Below are 21,897 nucleotides of genomic sequence, written 5' to 3'. Positions count from 1 at the left end.
TAATGCTGATGAAAACATAACCTCCTCCCTTGGTAGAAGTGATTTAAAGGTGCATAGTCCCAGTGGGTGAGTGGGCGCTGTTGATGATACTGCCGATCACCGTTACCATGATACAAAGATTGCCGAAGTTGAGCTGTCATCAAGAGCAAAGCGCGTAGATGTTGCTAGGTAACGTTGCCTTAGTTGTCTTCTCTGCGCATTGCGCAGTCTGTAGTGATGCCAGGAAGCGTGCTTATGTGTTTCTTAGTGTGATTTCACAAAAGAAGTTTGCTAAAGCGGTCATCCCCCTCGGCTGAATCATGAGCCGAACTGTGATCAGACCACTGACTACAGAGAAGCGGACTTCTTCGGACTCAGGGAAAATGGGTCAAAGCATAAGTGCTGAAGAGGAGTCGATAGCATAGGTCTCTATGGGAAACTTGTGCCATGCACCCACATACGCATTCGACTAAACCACCGGGACCATGTGCCTATAAAGATGCACCACTCATCAAGAGAAATGCAGTTTCTGGTTACCTGGTAGGGATTTCTTCAGTAAATCAAGTAGCACTTAGCCAAATCTGTGTGCAAAGTGGTAAGGTCAACAGATACTGGGAATAATTATACACTCAGCTATACATGTACTCTCACATACCAAGCTTCCTTCACAGTGGTTTTAATTAACCCATATCGGGCCAACGCACTTGTGTTTAAACGTACACCGCAGTGGCCCAGCACCGTTTGCACACACATGCGGACAGGCAGACAACTCTCCAAACAATTGCTCTTCATTAGCAAGCAATGAACAAACCATAGAAAAGTTATATGTCATTTGAAAGAGGATAGAATTACCTTTAAAATGGTATATGCTGCCATTCAATTCACAGTGCAGACACAGTACTCAGCAGAAGTGAATGACATCGTTCATATGTCATTTCATTCACTACGGGATATTCCGTATGTGGCCTCTGGGGCGTTCGGATGAACTACGGAATATCCCGTAGGTGGCCCGATATGGGTTTTAACAATAAGTTTATGACTGGATTTAACTAAATATTACATGAGAAAGACTGGCAGTGAAACAAGTAAACTAATCAGCATACCACCAAGGCCAAACCCAAGCCAATATATTGCCTTTGCAGAGACTCCAACCCTCCCGTTTTCGACAGGAGATCTCCCGCCTAAAGCCCATTTTTGCGAAATCTCCCGTTCTCCCGCTTGAGATTTGATTTCTCCCGCTCTGGCTCTGTGTCTCCCGGTGGAAAGGATTTCTTACTTAATTGCTATCGTATGTTGAAAAAAAATAAGCCTTAGATAGCACCAGAGAACATCTAGAACCCTATTAAGAACTTCGTGCTTCACACACATCAACTTAGAGTCTCCTGTTTGCTAGGGGTTTCGGGCGGGAGAATCTCCAGATCAGAAGGTGCTTTGGGTTGGAGTTTCTGCCTTTGTGGACAAAATAGATGGCCACTGTACATAAAGGTCTGTAACGTAACTCTTTTTGTGCTTCTGTACTGTCAGCACAACTTACATGTAACATCCATTTGTGCACATGGTTGTGCACAAAGAATCAACAAAAACTTCTCTGTGGGGGATTGTGTGGTCACACAAAGCATAATTGCATTCACTTAAAGATGAATGACATTTATTGAAGCAATATCATGAATCGTTCAATGTGAAAGTATAAAATATTGCTTGAGACACATGAAAGCCCTATACACCACTCCCTCCTGTGGCAAGTTACTTGAACAACACTACTGCCTTAAAGGAGAAGGTCACCTTCAAAAAAATATGTGGATGGAGTGAATGCACCAATATTAGTTGAACACACCAGTGAAAGTTTGAAGAAAATCAGACAATCCATTCAAAAGTGATGAATTTTTAAGTTTATGTGCAGTCGTTGCTGGATGAGAAGACTACTACTTGTACAATTTATGATATCACATGCATAGAATTATACATACCTGCCAACATTTCAAGATGAAATATCTTACTCATGGATTGCAAAAATCTTATTTTCTATGCAAACTGAAGTTAAAAATCTTACTTTCGGTCAAATCTTCAGAAAATACACATGAAAGGTATATCTAAATATTTTTTAAAAATCTGATTTCTCTGACAGAAAATCTGATTTTGCTATTTCTAACGTAAAAAATCTTACTGAATCTGATAAAATCTTACTAGTTGGCAAGTATGATTATATGAGGAAAATATAAAAAGAACTTCATAAAATATCACTTTTTTGACAAAAAAAAAATACACATACCTTTGCCTTGTCACCGACATACACTGTATGTTAAAGGGTAATATCATTTCCCTTGCTGTTTAAAAGAGGCAATTCAAGTGCTCTTTTATCATGCAAGAAAAATGACAATATGTTGAATTTTCTTTATATCTTTTATATAATCATCGTTCTACACATGTGACATCACAAGCTTCAGTAGTCTTCTCATCCAGCAGTGACTTTGCCAAAACTTAAAAATCATAACTTTTCAACAGTTTTTTTTTTTCCGATTTTCCTTAAACTTTCACTGATGTGTTAAAAGCAAATTAAATTGCTGCATTCTCTAAATTGATATAAAATATGAAGGTGGACTTGACAATAATATCAAAAGTTCAAACTGCTCCTCCAAATCTATTGTGAATATTTCAGAACTTAATCTCATGAGGAATATTCCATCATATATATAAACAGTGTAAAAGTGGATATTTTCGTGTGACAAATTTTTCATGCTCGGCTGGGTAAGAAAATACTGTAAATGTAGATATTTTCACGCGACTAATTTTTCCCGCTCGGCTGGGTAAGAAGAGTTTTGCATGTTTTTAATTCCACGGAATTAAGACATCAACTACTGAAACATATGGCAAGCAGAAATATTTGTGTGCTCTGACTTTTTGCGCTAGTTTCTGGTTGCGCGAAATGCACGAAAATTTCAACACCACAAAAAATTTCCACTTTTACAGTAAGTAAGTTTCTCCTAGTCTTTGTACAGGTCTTAACAGATTCTCATTCGCAATATTCTTCACACACACAAGCAGTTGAGGTATCTCGGCCTATACTCCCAAGATTTCATAAGACATGTATTTTGTGCATTATAAAAGCTATAGCACACTGGGGCCTCCTTTGGGCCTTGCATAGATTGTTTTGTTGTTGTTGTTGTTGTTGTTGTTGTTGTTGTTGTTGTTGTTGTTGTTGTTGTTGTTGATGTTGTTGTTGTTGTTGTTGTTGTTTTTATCTATTCATGGTGAGCTTTCAATTTTGCATGAATGATGTGGTCCACGGCAGATCATGCAATTGCCACTGAGATTTTTTTTTTTGTTTTTTTTTTTTTTGTGCACCCCATCTGCTGAGGTTAATGACCCTGAAATCTCATTTGTGACAATTCTACTATGCAAAGTGCACATAAAATTTTTAGAGATGGCGATCGTGGCCATCATGTTTACAGTATCTACATAAAATCATTGCATCTGCCTGTTCCATGGAGATGCCCATGATCAGCAGATGACATCATTCACACAAACTGAAAGCTGTCAGTTGCACAAATCCAGCCAATAAGAGCACTCTAAATTCTAAATATTGCCGAGGTGCAGACGAGGAGGCGAGTGCTATTTCTGGCGCAGCTCTTCGTCCAGTTGGCACAGCTGCAGTAGAAATCCGTCGTTTGGTCCCACGTCCCGTTTCTTTCGCACCGCGCGGACCGCATCGCGTGCCCGCATCCCCCGCCTCATCATGAGGTAAGCCATCGCCACGGTAGCAGAACGACTGTAGCCAGCAACGCAGTGGACCAAGATTTTTCCTGATGACCAAATGATCAAAAAATAAATCAAACAATTAAAAAAAAATCACTGATACCTGTATATATGTGGCAATGCATCACAAAACGAACACAAGGTCGCAGCCTTTGATTTTGCGTGAGGACATCAGACGGGTGAAACAGGTCAACCTAGTCAATCTTGAGTTTTTCATACCTTCTGAAAGAGTTATACTTCATCTACATTATTCATAAGTTTCGGGTCATAAAACAAACAGGAAAGTATGTTTTCAAGTGTGTCTACAACCCCTTTTTAGTATAGTGCGATTAGATACGTCTTCAGAGGTCCCTTTTCATTTCTTTAAAATCCTTTACACACCCTTCAGTTTCAACTCTAATAACTTTTGAATAGATAGCACCTTGAAAGTTGGCATTTATTATGGACAGAATGTGTTAATTGAGCATGCTTAATTTCAGCTGAAACTGATAATTCCTTCATTGTTGTTGCTACAGTGGTTTACATCCTGTTTTTTTTTGTGTGTGTGTGTCTGCAAATTCATTGCACAGCCAGCACGGTTTCTAAAGATTAAGCGCTTGAATAGACCCTTTACTTTAGAGCCTCTTTTCTCAGATCAAACCTTTCCAGAGTTCTTTCCAAATAGATAGGTTAGGAGAGTCCGTTTGAATTGAGTTATACATCATTTTAAAGCTTAGAATCTGCTCTTTCAATATCTACCTATAAACTAAAAATCCATGTCTTGCAACTTTTTGTTGATTTTGTCATGCAGGGTCACATACATGTATGTATGTATGATTCATTCTTTTTTTTTTTATTTCTTCAAGGTACAAAAGGTTTAACATGTAACATACATCTTCTTTTTTTTTTTTTCTTTTCAGGCAAGTAAAATTCACATGCGAGCAAGTGTTTTGCAATAATTTGAATATCTGTTTGTCCAACCTGACAGGCTGTAATGGAGAGCGGGAAAAAAAAGTTATATAGCACCCTGATATTCTAGGTCTTTCTTTACTTCAGGGCTACAAGGGACCTACAACATTATCTTGTTATATCAGGCACCTCACTATATCCAACTTTTACTGTTACGACAAGGTTTCACAGGATGCATTTTTTCCCGACAAGGACAGGATGGATATCTACCGGTATCTCTAAGGTAGCATAAGGGATAGATATTCTTACCGTTCTCTTCAGCAAGTGCTTCATCGATGAATCTCACAGCGGTGCCAAAATGTTCCTTGAGGTTGGCACCTTCGATGTCTGCGACCTTCAGGCCACAAAATTTGATCTTCACATCCTGAAATGAACAAACAAAACCAAAATACTGATTTTTTTTTAAAAGAAAGAAAAAGAGAAAAACATTAAATATGTAATGATTTCTGGTGTGAAATGGAATTCAGGATTTGAGTTCTCGTCTGCTGAGAAGACCACAGTTATAAGCCCATCATGGTCCTTATATGACGCACTTTGAGGAACAGGTTTGCAGTATAACTGCCTACCAGTACATATTCCTCATAATTATGGGCTGATGTTAAAGGTCCTGTCTAACTTTATGAGCAGTGATTTAAAAAAAAAAACATTCAAAATATCACATTTGTGTATACATGTAGGTCTGTTGTATCACAAAACATCCTACCACATAAATTTTTTGCAATAAAGCCTAAAATATAAGGAGATATCAGTATTTTTCTCATTAAACCATAACTGTAGATGGTTTAGTCTGGAAAGTATTTTATTATAACTAAATTGTTCACATTTTGCATATTTAACAATTACATATAAAATCGATTATAAAACGGATTCAAATTTTTACAGTGGTTGTTTCTATCCCTAACTCACATTTCAGAAAGTAAATTTGAAATCACTTATGCTGGGTTTTTGTTTTTTTCTGCAAAATAATGGTAAATTATGCCTTTACATCCTTACTTACACACTCCCTTGTCACTACCCCTCTTCATTCCCTCTTCCTAGGTCTTTTCAAGGACTACATACATATTTAGTGTTACAACAAATCTCTCTTCCTTATTTAAACCACCACCTACCTTTCACACAACACATAAACTCTGCTTTGTTCACTGATTGGAACATCCTATGGAATACTTTCTTCACAAATACTGTATGTGCCATACATTTATCAAGTCCAATTTGTCAAGAATTGGGACTTTCCGACAATTTCACGAGTGGTTAAATTTGCGATCGTGGAGTACAGTACTCAGTTTGGAGAAATGTACGCCTGCATGTCACATTGACATCAAGATCACAGTCAATATTTTCATGTGTCTTTAAATTGGCGAATAGCACCTGACTCGCAAAATACAAAAAATAAAAAAACCCTCACAAAATATTTGCCGTTTACAGTAGATACTGACATCAGGAAAATGTTGTGAATGAATAAAGATTACCCAGGGCTGCACGCTAACCCATTTTTTTTTTTACTGGTCCGACAGTAATTTTTACTGGTCAGAGACCATCCGACCAGTGCCAGTGTGTAGCGTTGGATTACCTAATCCCTTTACGGCACTTTCTAAGGTTCCATCATAGTATTCCTGTTGAACTGAAGAACATTCCAACACCCAAATGGCTTTGCTAACGTTACTACTAGAATAAGTTCAGATGAATTAGTGAATACTGGTACTTAAAGAGTTTGGGAGGTTCGAAAGCTAAGGTCAAATATGCCAAACCATTTAAAGACTAGTCCCTCGTATACTCAGGCAGGCGGCATCTCTACAGGAAATGCCTGATACATAGTAATATCAGATCATCCTCAACGGTTAATGATACTTTTAGTCCTTTTCAATATTAACCCGTTGAGGACGAGTCCCGACTTACTCGGGCAGGTGTCTATGGGAAATGCGTGTTGTAGCAAAATCAATCCGTCTTCAACGAGTTAAACAACAGTACAGAAGAGTCACAAGATATTTACACAGTATGGTAACCATCGTCCACAATTCATCTACACGTACTTTAAAACAATTTCAGATATTCAAATCACCTTGAACAGTACTAAATGCAGAAAGACGTCTTGCCTGGCAACTCAATCCCTGGATATGATCACCATCATGCTTGGTACATATTCACATTATTTAGAATATCAATCATTATTCATTGAGTTACCCGGTATGAACATTTGGATTATTCACATGCTTTGTCATTGCTTAGGTCAGCATCCACATCTGTATGACCAATCACAGACCAGCTTTCATGGTGTGCACATGAACCTAAAACCAATATTAACCCAAAATGCTTAAAAATAAATGTGGCTATCATCCATACATTTTCAGTTATTGTTCATAATCTGTATTAAAACTTCACACCAATATCATAATAACTGCATGATAAGTTTGGTGAGCAATCATTGTGAATCTACTGTCCAATCACATGCATTGCAACTCTTTGGCTCATGTCCCCTCAGTATAAACTTTGGACCAATCACAAACGTCATAATAACTTCCGACCAATCACATGCCTCTTATCAACTTTGGACCAATCACAAACCTCATAATAACTTTGGACCAATCACAAACCCCAAAATAACTCTGGACCAATCACATGCCTCATAATAACTTTGGACCAATCCCATACCTCATAATAACTTTGGACCAATCACAAACTTCATAATAACTTTGGACCAATCACAAACCTCATAATAACTTTCATCTGTGTTGACGTGGAAGGCTGCACTCCCTTGCCCACAGTTCAAGACATGTGTGATACCAAGTTTGCCCAGTCTGTCCTTGTTCCTGGCAATGTTCCTATAGAAGGAGGATGTGGTTTGAAACTGTCTGAGACTCTGGACACAGCAGAGATATGCCATGAAGTAAGCTAAAATTTTCATGGTGATTTTATTTTCTCAATTTTTGCAAATTTATTCAAATTTCCAAATGAAAACAAAAACTCTGGAGACATTTTCATGCAGGTATCATATGTGACCGTGCACCTCAAAACGAACATAAAGTAGCACACACTGATTTTGCGTGAGGACTGAAAATAAGTGAAGTGGCTCAACCTAGCCGAACTTGACTTTTTTATATTTTCTGAAAGAGAGGGTGTTCTTTCACATTTAATATGCCAGGGCTCGACACTAACGGTGGCCCGGTGGCCCAGGGCCACCAAAAATGAAAGTCGGGCCACCAAATTTTAAAAAAGGGCAAATTTGGTGGCCCGCCTCGGGCCACCAAAATTTTTTGAAAAGTATGTCAATAAATTCGTAACTTTTTGCGCCGGAAATTAGCAGTTAAATTTGTTCAAAGGATGGATGAGAAGGACTGAATGAGTGCCTGAGAGTGAGTGTTGCAAGTTTGTTGAAGTTTATTTATGAGTAGATATGTCCAACTTCTAATTCTTACTATCATAAATCTTAAATATTTGACTCATTAAAAGAAAAGGACTTTTAATGTTTTTTATAGTTGTTTTTTGGGGGACACCAAATTTTTCTCTCGGGCCACCAAACAAAAAAGTTAGTGTCGAGCCATGAATATGCTAAAATTTGGTATCATAAAACGGGCAGGAAAGTGTATTTTTTAGCAATTTATCTCGAACATTTTTGGTAGAATAGTGTGATTAGGTGTGTCTTTAGAATCCCTTTTTCATTTCTGAAAAACCTTGTCCACACTCTTCACTTTCAACTCTGGAATAACTTTGAAAGGATAGTGATACTGCTTTGAAAGTTGGCATTAATCATTGACAGAATGTGTTAATGAGGCAAGCTTGATTTCACTCTAATCTGATAATCCCTTCATTGTTGTTACTCTGGTGGTTTACTTCCTGTTTTTTGTCCCATTCATCGCACAGCCAGCACGGTTTTTCTCAGTTCACACGTTTCCTGAGTTTGTGCTTTCTTTCCAATATTTAGATAGGTTAGGACAGTCCATTTGATTTGAGTTATACATCATTTTAAAGCTTAAAGTCTGCTTTTTCAGAATATGGTCTTAACTAAAAATTCATGTCTGGCGACTTTTTGTTTGTTTTGAGGTGCAGGGTCACATATACAAAATAAAATAAGGGACAAAGGAATTTTCTGTAGAACTGTTGAAATTTGAAGTTGCCTCTAATAAAAACCATCATATTAAATTGAATAGGAAAACCAATGGCATGGTACACAATAATTTTCAGGTGATCTTAAAATTCAAGATCAACTCTAAATTCTTTGTGAAACAGATTCCTGGAGGAATTTAAACTCAAGCGGGAGAGGGGTGGTAGCATATGTTGGAGCGATGCTCAGCTGATGATATCGAAATAATACATTAGGATTAAGGTTAGAGTTTATTCAGTTTATCACCTTAGGACAACAAGATTAATGTTACCCTAACACTAACCCTAACCCTAACCTTCCTACACTGAGGAAACTCTAACCCTAATCCAAAAGCATATTCATATCCTCGGCTGAGCATCGTTCCAACATATGCTACCAAGAGGGACACGGTTTGCGGAAATTGTCTCATGGCAGGAGAGATGGGGTCACTGACGGAGGGAAGGGTTTCCTAATCTGGCTTGTACTCACTCGTCCCCCACATACACATTGGTGAAGACTTCATCACAGTCATTCCGGAGGCCTCCGAGCGATTCGTCTTCAGACAGCCACAAAAGCCCATCAAGCTCCTCTACAGTGCAGGGATCAGAGTCAGCAGCCATGGCAACAAGATTGAGGCAGGTAGTGTGTCCTATCTGTGCAGTCAAAAGGTACAAAAGGTGTGTGAATGATTATACAAATTTGTAGAGGGAGACCAACTGAAGAAACTCAAACCTGAGCCTTCACCCCTCTGAATAATATCTTTTTTTCATTTATTACACACATGTTGGAATTATACATCCTAGAATATCAATTCATGGAGATTGATAGGAACTTTCTGTATTAAAGCGTTCAAATACTTTACGCCATATATGTCGCGCGTCTATTTTTTTTTTTCTTAAATCAGAATTTGAGGGCAATTTCACTAGTGGTTAAATTCGCAATCGTGGGTACAGTGCTGAATAGAAAATATAGATGTGTGCACATTTATATCTGGATTTAAGAGTTAACGTATTAACAAATTTTAATAGGCTCAGCTGACTCACAAAATTCCCCAAAATTAAAAACCTTGCAAAACATATATGGCCTTTTTTTACGATCAGTGGTGTAACTTTTGTACTCAGAGGGTCAAAATTTCAAACAAAATATTTTTTCATTTTTCTGTTTGATTCCTGTTGGAAAGTATTCAAATTTTTGAAAAAATAACATTTCAGACCTTAAAGCTGAAGAGTTATTGGTGTAATTTAAGGAAAACCCTGGCACCTGAAGTAAATTTAAGCAAAATTTTGTTTTCATGAATTGCACCATAATGACAAAACTCTGTAGTCAAACTTCACCATGCAAAGTTTATATGGTTAACAACAGTATATAGTTTGTGAATCAAAACTATTTGGGGGTTGAATATAAAGTGAATTTAAAAAAAAATACATGAGATTTATAAATTTTTGGTAAAAATACCAATTGACATGCAATTTTTGAGATTTTAACTATTTATTGGAGGGCAAGCCAGGCCAAACTCTATACTATAACAAGTCTTTAAGAAGGGCTACCCTCCTATGTAGGTTAAATGAAATTCCAATCATTTCTTTAAATCTTGGATTTTTCACACATAGATGTTTCGGAGGTGACAGTTAACATAATAGAATGTTTCGGAGGTGACATTAATATTAACACTCAGTTGTTTTTAGAATAAGTGACAATAACACAAAACTTCTTCTTTTTATCAACGTTTTTAATAATTATAACTCGCGAAGAAGAAATTAACTCCTGTTTCAAGCAGATAAACCACACAGAACAAGTGTTTTTTTACACTTCATTGATTAGCATGGGCACCGGTAGTTTGCCTTCCATTTGGATGAAGGTTGTAAGCTAAATATTGTAATCTGAAGAAACATGGCATTCCATTTTCTACCTTAAATTGAGATGAGGGTGTGAGATCATTTTAGTAATGTTTCTTTGCTCTCAGAACATTTTATTCCACAACACCAGGGAAGAATCATTTCGTTTCGGAGGTGACATTCAATGTTAACATTGTGTTGAAATATTCATTTACAGTAAGAATAAGACGGACATAAGCTAGATATTGTAACCTAAAGAAACATGGCATTCCATTTTCTACCTTAAATTGAAATGAGGGTGTAAGATCATTTTAGTAATGTTTCTTTGCTCTCAGAACATTTTATTCCACAACACCAGGGAAGAATAACTTTGTTTCGGAGGTGACATTCAATGTTAACATTGTGTTCAAGTATTCATATAGTATGTCCCCCCCCCCCCCCAAAAAAAAAAAAAGAAAAAAAATACAATTAGACTTTTGCATTGATAGCACACAATATGATTAAATCAGCTAAAATCTTCTTTGGGGTCTTAAATTATAACATCTTAGCTCTATTTTGCAGAAAGCCCCAGTCAATATGGTTAAGTGGTCTCAAAGAAATGTGGATTGTTATAAAGGATGTCAGGAGTCTGATTCTTCCAAGTTTAGCACTTGGATGCTCTTGGAACTGCATATTAATGTGTAAACACAATATACAGAACTTGGAGGGAAGGGATTCCTGACATGCTCTACAAAAATCCTCATTTCTCTTTGACCTATGAAGCAAATTGAATGGGGTTTTCTGTAAGGTGTGGGCAATGAGTTATAGTTTCAATCCCTCAAATTGTATTTTAGATTGATTCACTATCTTTAAAGTTATCGTTGCGGAGGGTACCATTGTAATTTTTTGGTGGGGACATAGGTTATGAATGCCAAAAGCAAAAATTCTTATTTGACTTGTATTATATTTTTGTTTGCACATAGTATTATAAATAGATTAATTCAAGGATGTTCATGACTTCTTCATCATTCTTGATAGCCACCATACAAATGTTATAATACTGGTGAAAGGTGTTTGGTTCATCTGGGATAAATTTTCTATATACCAGATTCATTTAAACTGTTGACATTAATATATTTTATGTATCTTTCTGAATTGCTTGAAAATTACCAGCAAATCATATATATTAGTCACTTTTGAGAGTAAAAAGTATAAGATAAGAAAAATCATTTTATTGTTTTGGAGGTGACACAACACAGAGACAACCCAACTTCTCAGGTGTTACTAATGTATTGTGAACATTCATGTCTTTCCTCATGGCTTTACTTTTCAAATATAAGCTCTTTCTTTCAGTTCTTACTTGTTATTTTGTTTAGTTATTCTCTTTCATGATAGTGGATACCAGCTCATATTTTGTTTTAGATTGTAATTCATACTAATCTTTAGCAAGTTTTTACAGTTTGGTTAAGACAACAGTTTGTGTTTCCCAGCTGAAGAGAGCAGCATAATGCTTTTGTGTGAACTTATGGTTAACATTTTTTTTTGTTCAGTAATTTTACCCGTCAATTTCACAGAAGGTCCCGGACACAAACTGGTCTCAAATAACCCTATAAGGGACCGAAAAAGGACAAGTTCACCTCAATAGACACGAGGGTTGAGTAAATACAGTAATATTAGTAATTTAAAAACACATCAGTGAGAGTTTTAGGAAAATAAGGCAATCCGTTCCAGAGTTATGAATTTTTGAATTTTCTGCTCAGTCAAAGCTGAATGAGAAGACTTCTATAGCTTGTGATGTCACACGTGTACAAGGATATAGAGAAAGTATCAAGAAAATTCAACATATTTTCACTTTTCTTGCATAACAAAAGAACACTTGACTTCTCTCCTTTATTGCCCTAACATACATCAGTAGCAAGTTGAAGAAATGTGCACTTTTTTCCAAAAGTAAAGTTTTGTGAAATTCACTTAATATTTTCTTTATATCGTTGTATGCATGTGACATCATATACTGTCGTAGTCGTCTCATCCAGCAGTGATTGCATAGATACTTAAAAAACCCATAACTTTTGAATGGATTGTCCAATTTCCCAAACTTTCAATGATGTGTTCTACTAATGTTGTTGCATTCACTCAATCCACATGTATATGAAGGTGGACTTGTCCTTTAAGAAACCATTTTCTTTCCTTGAAATTCCAGTACTTAAAGCCAAATTCTAAGATAAAACATAATAACAAAACAAGGTAAACACGTCATCGAAATTATATTGAGATAGAACTACAAATCTTGTTTTTGGATCTTTCCCTTTCCAGTCCTGGGGACTTGTTCCTCTGTTCACTTTAGTTGTCAGATAACTTCAATAATCTTAAAAAATACAATGTCATAAACAGTTGGTTCAACTTGGAAAGTGTAATAATTATTGTCATATTAAAAAAAAAAAGTCACATAATTTTGTTTATGATTACCACGTTGTACATGGAAAAACAACTAAGAATTCAAGAATAAGATGTGCACCAGCTATAGGCATGTGGCCTTTTTGAGGAGTTTGATTATTTTATGATTTTTTTAAGATTGTGGACTAGGGCATGCATGAACTGCCACATGTATCACTTTAGTATCAAGGGAATTCTGGTGAGCTAGGTATACAAAAGTCACTTCTATTGTGATGATTTTGTAGATATTTAATGTATTTGAAAATGTTAATAGATAGTGAAAAGGAACTGAAGTCTTGCCTTTCACTACCACATAACAATATGGTGTTAACAAACAATGTCACCTCCGAAACACAAGAAAAAGCAACCTACATGGAAAGCTTTGATTGGTAAATCTTCACAACTAAATTGCTTAAATTGGAAATCAAGCTTCTAAGATGAAAGCATCTATATGTTTACTTAACTAAAGCAGGAGAATTGATCTTGATTACAATATTTTATATACAACAGATGGGTGTATTTTGTGCATTCTCTTTGTTAAAAAAGTGAAAAAATGTAAATTTGCCCTAAAACGTACAGTATAGTAATAAAAATAAGAGTGAGAATGTGTTAGTTGATTTCTCCACTTTGAGACTTATGTTACTAAAATAAATGAAACCATTGGTGTACATGATATGGTTTCTCTTCAATAGAAATGAGCAAAAACTCTTGTTAACAGTGTTTTGTCACCTCCGAAACAGTAATTCTTAGTTTTTATTAGATCTTTTATTAATCTCTAGAAAATTCTCACTTCCTGTTGCCATATTACTATTTTCATCCAAAAGAGATTCCTGTCAATTGGACAGAATCAAACAAAATTGCTTTGTCTTCGAGAAATTATCAAATATAATACGCTTGTTGTTTCGGAGGTGACAATTGTTTCGGAGGTGACACGTGTTAACGGAAAATTGTAAATTGCTCCGAAATGAAAACAACAGGCTATATTTCTACTACCTTCCTTCAGAGATAATGTGAGGGGATATGGTACATTTTTGTAAATGTACTGTATAACTGATGTCAAGAATAAAAAAATCAAATACATAAATCTGTTGTCTCGGAGGTGACAGAAAAGTTAACGGAAAAGTTGCATAAATTTATAAACACTTACCAAAAAATGATAAGCTATTTGAATCAAATAATCTTTGGATCAAAGTTAAGTCAGATTGATTACTATTCTGTTTTGATGGAAATTAGCAAAGTTGAATTTTATAATTGTGAGCAAGAGCTAACTCAAAAGAGGGGTTAATTGTTAACGGAAAATGTCACCTCCGAAACATAAAGTTTGGACAATTTCAGTCTTTAAAGAAGACAAAGCAGAACCTGGTAAACATAATAGTTCTTAATGTTGGATACCTGTCTATCACCACAACAACAAAAATAATGAAAAGGAATAAACAATTTAATATGCTAGGTCTGACAAAAAAACCATGTCAGAGTGCATACACCAAAAGTGTTGGATTTCAAGCATGTAAGTGCATGCCACATCTGAAAGAAAAAGAGAGGAAAGTTCATTAAGGTACCCAAGGTAGACACTGTGGGTGGTAAGTTTGTGAGAAAAAATAATGCATATCTGTCAGTGTATAAGAAAGTTACACACCAATTAGTGCCAAAACCGTGTTTTACACCACTGATTGTAAAAATGGCCATATAGCTGTTAAGTAGGGCCTACACTGTATGCTAAACACCAGCTGAACTGAATAGACCTTATGCATATGACGTCACACGGTCTTACTAACTGAAGGGCGCCCTCCCTCAGAGGGCAAGCGATGCGTTGCTAGAGCGTGCTTTTACACGCGAGGCAATGGGCATTTACACACAACATCGGTGTTTCCTTTACTGTCTTTTCTATTGCATGTAATCTACAGCCCTAGATCGGGAAATTCAAGCTTGTATAGCAAAATCGACATTTGATGTATGCATTGCACTCACCAGGTTAATGATATATCCAACATTTTGGCACAATTTTCATGAAAAAAAGATGCAACTACCAGCGGTCGTAACAGCTCATCAACCTACGAATCCGTTAGCCAATCACATGCGAGGTAGATTTCTACGTGTTTTTTACTAAAACACGTACCTCGCATGTGATTGGCTAATGAAATTCAAAATGGCGACATACATTCAGCGAAGGGCAATGTTGCGCTATGGATACAAATTTCTGCGATATAACCTAGGAATTCTGTAGTTGCTGTGAGTATTTCGATTGCACAATGTGAGAAAATTACCCAAATATTGCTGCATAATGTGTCATGTCATGTCAAATTTGTTTGATGGTAAAAAAAAAACCTGCCACTAGCCTGGGGACTGGCGGCGAGTGAGGCGATCGCCGCTAGCGCGCATAGGAAAAGCACATAACTAGCTGCACGCCTCTGCGATGTAAAGGACTTCGCTTGCCCTCTAAGATGGCGTCGCGAGAGGTTGTCAAGCGAGTGATGACGTCAATGCATAAGGTCTATTCATGAACTGACTGAAATTACAAGACTGGTGCTTGATATATGATATAAATGGTATCCCGGGGTACCAAATAAAAATCAGCCATTTTGTTGAATTATTATTTTTTTTAAAGGTTGTACCCAGGGTGCCAAAAAGTGGGAAATTATTTTTGTGCTGAAACTAGCGCGCGCTAGCCACTGCACTGCACTGCACTGCACTGAAGCACACGCTGTATTGCCAGCACATACCATGCATGCACAGTATCACATGCAGTGGCATGGGAATGACTGTAGACGCACACACAGCTGGGCAGTGCATGTATTTCTCTGCCTGCGGCTGTCCTCAAGCGGACATGAGGTGGCGCTACGCAACGTGGTACCCCGGGGTACTACGGTACCCCGGGGTAACGCGTGATGCATCACATGCATATCATGAGAAAGACACGGAATGTGAATTTCTCTGGGCAGGGCATGTAATGTACGAATGTATACATTGATCACACTCATCGCACTTTACTACTGCATACCACAAAATAAAGAACATGTAGATTGTTAACATTATTGCTAAGGTATTTTTGCATCCTAACATCCTCCATCTTCAGTTGATAAGCCTATTCTGGACCTGAGCCAATTCCTTAACGTTCATCAAACTTGTAACATTAAGGTGCAATGGCCCCGCCCCCTCCCCCCTGCCCGGTTCTCCGACCCCCTGACTGAGGATCCACATACTTCCTGAAAATATAAATTTAAAGGGTGTGTACAGTTCTGGTCGAGGTGAGGATTTAGCTTTTAACATTTTGCGAGATATTCAGAAACCACTCTATGAGATGTCAGAGCACATGCAATTATAAGGGGTATCAAAAGTTTATTTGATGAAAATCGGTTTTGAAATGGCTGAGATACCGGGTATGTAAAAACAAGGTGAAACAAAGACTAAAGTGATCTTAATAAAAGGCATGGCCTGTCGCCTTTTATTATTATCACTTTTTTTGGATATCTCAGCCATTTGAAAACCAATTTTCATCAAAAAAAAAAACATTGAATCCTTCTTAAAATTACATGCTCTTTCAAAGTTTCATATTTCATATTATTTTTTATTACCTTACATAGGAATGTTCAAAACATGAATCCCCACCTAAACTAGATTCTAGTACTGTACAGTCCCTTTAATTCCCATTTCTGATATTACAAAACAGTGAAGAGAACATCTCCATCCTGTAATGTTCTACTAGTACAAGATCCACACCCAGCTTGTACCGTTCAACTGTGAGGCTTCCATCACCAAATCCACCACTACCAGACATGCACCCTAATATGACACGCACTGTCACCAAGTTCTGCAAGAATCTTCAACGTTGGAGGAAGCAGCACACCACCGACAGGAAGAAGAAAAACACAAACATCAACTAGCATGTATTGGACTAAGGAAGACACCACGTATCTAGTACTGCCAATTGCTCGTACAACGATTAAACTGCAATTAAGAATCGTTAGCTTCAAAGAAACACTTACCAACGCTGAATTAGTCTAAGTAGTATAAGAATCTACCAAGGGCGAGTTGAACATGAGAACACAGCTCTTCTCTGGTCTGCCTTTCAAGCGCAATCGTGTGGCTTACTTCCTTCGATGATGGTGGGCGCAAGATGTATCACGGTGGGTATGCTGCACAAAGCTCCCGCGGGACCTTCTCCGTTGCGTTTCCAGGGTGGGCGAGTCTTAATTGGTGGGCGTTCCCTAAGATTCGAGAGGTCTCACGTGCAACTCGTGAAATTGAATGAGCAGAATACTGTATTATCGCGGATAACTGTACGTTATACGTTCTTGATAGGCTTTACCTTATAATGAAAGTAAAAGGTTGATGATGATTATTATCATGACAGCAACATTTAATGCCGATAATAATACAGTATAGCAATGATGATACATAATGGCAAAACAAACCATAAAAAACATACTAATTTTTGGCGTTATTTTACTCTATTTCTCTTACTACTCTCATCTAATCTAATATGGTATGATTACATCAATAAAAGCGGGGGGAAAGTCAAATATTTTCAAATGCACAAGACATTCGGAACTATATTGAAATAAAAAAGTGAATAAGGGCAGTTCTAATCATAGTGGGGAAAAGGACATTATTTAATGGCCTCATACTCATGACTGGATTTCACTTGTTTCTTTATTCTTTATTATGATTATTTTAGAACAATACAGATCACAGCATTTGCTGGACCATTAAGTCTTTGACTGCTCAAAATACTGCAAATACTGTAACTTAAGCACACCCACCCACACACACACACACACACACACACACACGCACACACACACACACACATTAACTTAAGTATCTTTGGAGAATGAAGCCAAGTATATTGTGTGGTTACTAGTATGGATTGAGTTAATGCAGGAATAGTAGAACACGTCAGAGAATGTTGAGGAAAATTGGACAATCCATTGGAAAGTTTTGAAATGATCCAGATTTGGTGCTGCCGCCACTGGATGACAAGACTACATTTTGTGTCATGTACACGGTACCATGCATTGACATCGCAAAGCAAATGATCAGCAAGAAAATGACACACATTTTTGATTTCTTAGCTTATTGGAAAGCATAGGGAATACATGAAGAGTTTGTTCACAAAAACCAATAAGTCCATATTTGCAAAATTGAGATATTTGCGATTGAAGGTCAAGAAATATAAAGAGAATAATAAGAAAATTTTTGCTTCTTTTGACCATAGCTTCAAAAATGTACCTCTATAATAGTAGTGACCAATATATCATTTAAAATGTGTTATTTTGTACTTTATGACAGAGACCATACTTCAAAATCTTAAAAAATGGACATCGGTTTTTGCGAACAAACTCTTCACATGTTACCTTTGATATAATAATAAAATGTCATTAGCAAGTCATGGGAAGGTGTACTTTTCATTGATAATGACAGCTTGTGGAATTCTCTTTATATGATTGTCCATGAATGACGTCACAAACTGCAATAGTCTTCTCATCCAACGATGGCAGCACCAAACTTTGAAGATCTGATACTTTTGAACAGATGGTCCGATCTTCCGCCAACATATATCACTGTGTTCTGCTATGTACGGTGCTGCATTCACTCAATTGACGTGCGTGCGCCACTGTATTGTTATGTAGACATGTACATGTAAGCGCAATAGCGCCAACTAGAGTTCATTGCAATTTATCTGGGACTGGCACTACGGTTGATAATCACGAATAAAACCACTGTTTACGTGATCAAAGATCATCCAGTATCCTCTTCATAATTGCGGTGAACATTTGGGTTGCATTCCCCTTTTAAAGCTGAACAAGTATCTTCCTCCATTGTATAGCTTACATTTAATTAATGGTTGATATTGGTGTTTGAAGTACTGGAGCTATTCACTGTCAAACTTTAATACTAAAGCGTTTGGGTTGTAAGAACCTGCTCATCCGATAATTAAATGCCATTAATTTTTGTCATGTTTTTGTCATTTTTGTATAATTTAAATGATTACATGACTACTAGTATTACTACTACCACTGCTTTCACTACATCTAATGATGACTATAATGGTGATGATGATATTGATGATTATAGTATTAATGATAGTAATACCAATTATTTATATAGCCTATTTCCAATAAAATATTGGTTGATAAATCATACCAGAATCTATGTACTTTTGAGTATTTTTTTTCCACTAAGTAGATGCCAGAGTTGAGGGGAGTTCTTTTATTTCATAATACCATGAGTCCAAAAAGAAAATACTGTTTTGTTTAACTGTTTTTTTTTTCAGTGAGACAAAAGAACTCCTCTCATCTTTGACATCTACTTAATGGGAAAAATACTTTTAAAAAGTACATATGATTCTGGCATAATTGATTGTGTTCAGATATGTTGATTAATGCTTTATTGGACTCCATAGGCTATATGAATGATTGGTATTACTATCATTAATATCAATATCATCATTATTACAATCATTAGTAGCAGTAGTAGGCCTAGCTGTGGTAGTAGTAGTAGCAGCAGTAGTAGTGGTAGTAGTAGCAGAAGTAGTACCTTGGTAGTAAAAGTAGTAGTAGTGAAATAATATTGGACAAATGCGACCCTGCACCTCAATACAAACAAAAAGTCGCCAGACATGATTTTTTAGTTAAGACCATATTCTGAAAGAGCAGACTTTAAGCTTTAAAATGATGTATAACTCAAATCAAATGGACTCTCCTAACTTATCTAAATATTGGAAAGAAAGCACAAACTCAGGAAAAGTGTTAACTATACACAGCCCAGTCGCTGTACATGGTACGTCGCGACAGCGTCTGGTCGGGCTAGAAAAGTGTGAACTGAGAAAAGAGGCTTTGAAGTACAGTGTCTATTCAAGCGCTTAATCTTTACCAAACCGTGCTGGCTGTGCGATGAATGGGACAAAAAACAGGAAGTAAACCACCAGAGTAACAAAAATGAAGGGATTATCAGATTAAACTGAAAACGAAGCATGCCTCATTAACGTATTCTGTCCATAATTAATGCCAACTTTCAAAGCAGTAGCACTATCCTTTCAAAAACTATTAGAGTTGAAAGTGAAGAGTGTGGACAAGGTTTTTCAGAAATTAAAAAGGGATTCTAAAGACACACCTAATCACACTTTTCTACAAAAAATGTTCGAGATAAACTGCTAAAAAGACACACTTTCCTGCCCGTTTTATGATACTGTTACACCCGTCCCGATGCGGCAAGGGGTGTTTAAAAACTGTGTACTGAAGGAAGGGAAAAATGCCACGTCTAGTCACAATGGATGCAGGGATGAAAGTGTGTCTCTTTATTCTGGTATAAATCATACCGAGTCTCAATAATAATCATATAAACCGCACTCAAAATAATTATCAAACATTTCTTCTCATCAACACAATGTGAATGACACATGCAATTTGCTGATATGAATGTCTAATTCTTCATCAGTGTAATTGATAATTTACCTTGCTCAATATGATGCTTGATTTATACTTCAAAGAGTCTCTAAAATCAAAGGTTAATTATAGCTCTTACTCATAACACTCAATCTTAATATTCCTGTATATAAGCATAATTAACTGTAAGATTCTCCTTTAATAAAGCAATCTAGCTTTACCTTAACCAGTCATTTAAAATATTAATGATTTAATCAAATAAACGCAACTACATATCATTTGATTAATCTCTGTTTGTATCGATGAATTGAAACGCAAATGATTGAATAAACCTAAACCTGGGATGCATTCATTTCTTTGGCAAGAATTGTTTTAAAAGCAAGAAGGAAAACCGGTAATCTTAATACACTGCAAAACAAATCTGACTTCTTTAGTTTCCCTTTATTTCTCTAAAAGCCAGGTTTTCTCTCTCTTTCCTGCTCGTTTCTGTATTTTATTCCTCTGATATAAAACCAAACGCTTCTGTAAAATCTTTTACAACATAAACTTTAACAACATTTGAGATGATCCCTGCCGTCAGGCAAAAGCGAAAGTATTTCAAAAATTTTTACGACAATCGCTCTGAAAACCAAACTTTGGGGACGATCCCTGACTACTGGTTCTTTTCAGTTTGTTTATACCATAGTTACGAACTGGCCAAAAAGTGAGGAACTGAGAGGCTGGGAAAGTGAGAGAGACACTGACCCCAACTATAAACACACCGTCCAGAGAGCTAGTGGTCAGCGCTCTGGCCGATAAGGTGCGGAGGTTGCTGTGACTCATCCAGACTGTGTTCACACAGACCCTCCGTCTCTATCTCTATTCTACATGTATCTACAAATAAATGTACTCTATTATCATCCGTCACTGTTTCTATCCTGTACAATGCTATACAACTACTCCACAAGCATCATACCAAGTATCCACGTAATTACAATTACTACACTTGTTAAGGCATTCAGGCTTTCAGTCAGAATAACATATACATCAGTCACTTTACACTCAATCCCAAGAGAGCCGTATCAATATTAAGGTCAGTGGACTCTGGTGCGGACGCACCACCCAGCAGAGTGTTTACACTGACTGCTCTACTCATCCTTCTACACTGGATTGCACAGCCTATGACTTGTTCATACTCACACTGGTAGTACTTAATCCGAAACTAAATCAGCTTAAGTAGTAATTATACATTTTTCATAATGAAAGCGATTAAATCACTACAGAAAAATAATAATCATACAAGCAGTCATATTCATATAATCACTAGCACATCATAATCAAGCAGTCATATCCGGTATTAAACAATAATGAATATCTATTCAATAACTTCACTGTGAACACCATTTGTGATCTAAATTCCTCTTTTCCTGAAGGAGGAACTCTGCACTTCAACTTCAAAACACTAAATATCACAGAATTTACCCAAAATAAAAGGAATGGTGTAGAATAATTGAACAGGAATAAAATA

General features: G+C 36.7%; 1 protein-coding gene across 1 annotated transcript; it reads right to left on the bottom strand.

Annotated features, from left to right (window-relative positions):
• Positions 1-3,518: 3,518 nt before the first annotated feature.
• LOC140226411 (dual specificity protein phosphatase 3-like) lies at positions 3,519-9,402 on the bottom strand. The gene is made up of 4 exons (XM_072306886.1): positions 9,248-9,402; positions 7,388-7,499; positions 4,930-5,044; positions 3,519-3,779 (listed from the first exon to the last, which is right to left on the bottom strand). The coding sequence occupies exons 1-4, from the start codon at positions 9,376-9,378 to the stop codon at positions 3,589-3,591; spliced, it is 549 nt and encodes a 182-aa protein (XP_072162987.1). The 5' UTR covers positions 9,379-9,402; the 3' UTR covers positions 3,519-3,588.
• Positions 9,403-21,897: the final 12,495 nt, after the last annotated feature.

This window comes from Diadema setosum, chromosome 3 (assembly GCF_964275005.1).
Source record: "Diadema setosum chromosome 3, eeDiaSeto1, whole genome shotgun sequence".
Classification (NCBI taxonomy): domain Eukaryota; kingdom Metazoa; phylum Echinodermata; class Echinoidea; order Diadematoida; family Diadematidae; genus Diadema; species Diadema setosum.
Note: the sequence above shows the minus strand (reverse complement) of the source record. Positions and strands in the feature narration are given on the sequence as shown.

What these genes read in the sequence shown, in the direction of transcription:
- LOC140226411 (XM_072306886.1), bottom strand. Translation starts at nt 9,378, where the DNA reads ATGGCTGCTGACTCTGATCCCTGCACTGTAGAGGAGCTTGATGGGCTT. An exon ending in CAGATGAAAGTTATTATGAG is followed by an intron (nt 5,045 to 7,387) that starts GTTTGTGATTGG and finishes TGTTCATTTCAG; the next exon opens with GATGTGAAGATCAAATTTTG. An exon ending in AGCACTTGCTGAAGAGAACG is followed by an intron (nt 3,780 to 4,929) that starts GTAAGAATATCT and finishes TTTGGTCATCAG; the next exon opens with GAAAAATCTTGGTCCACTGC.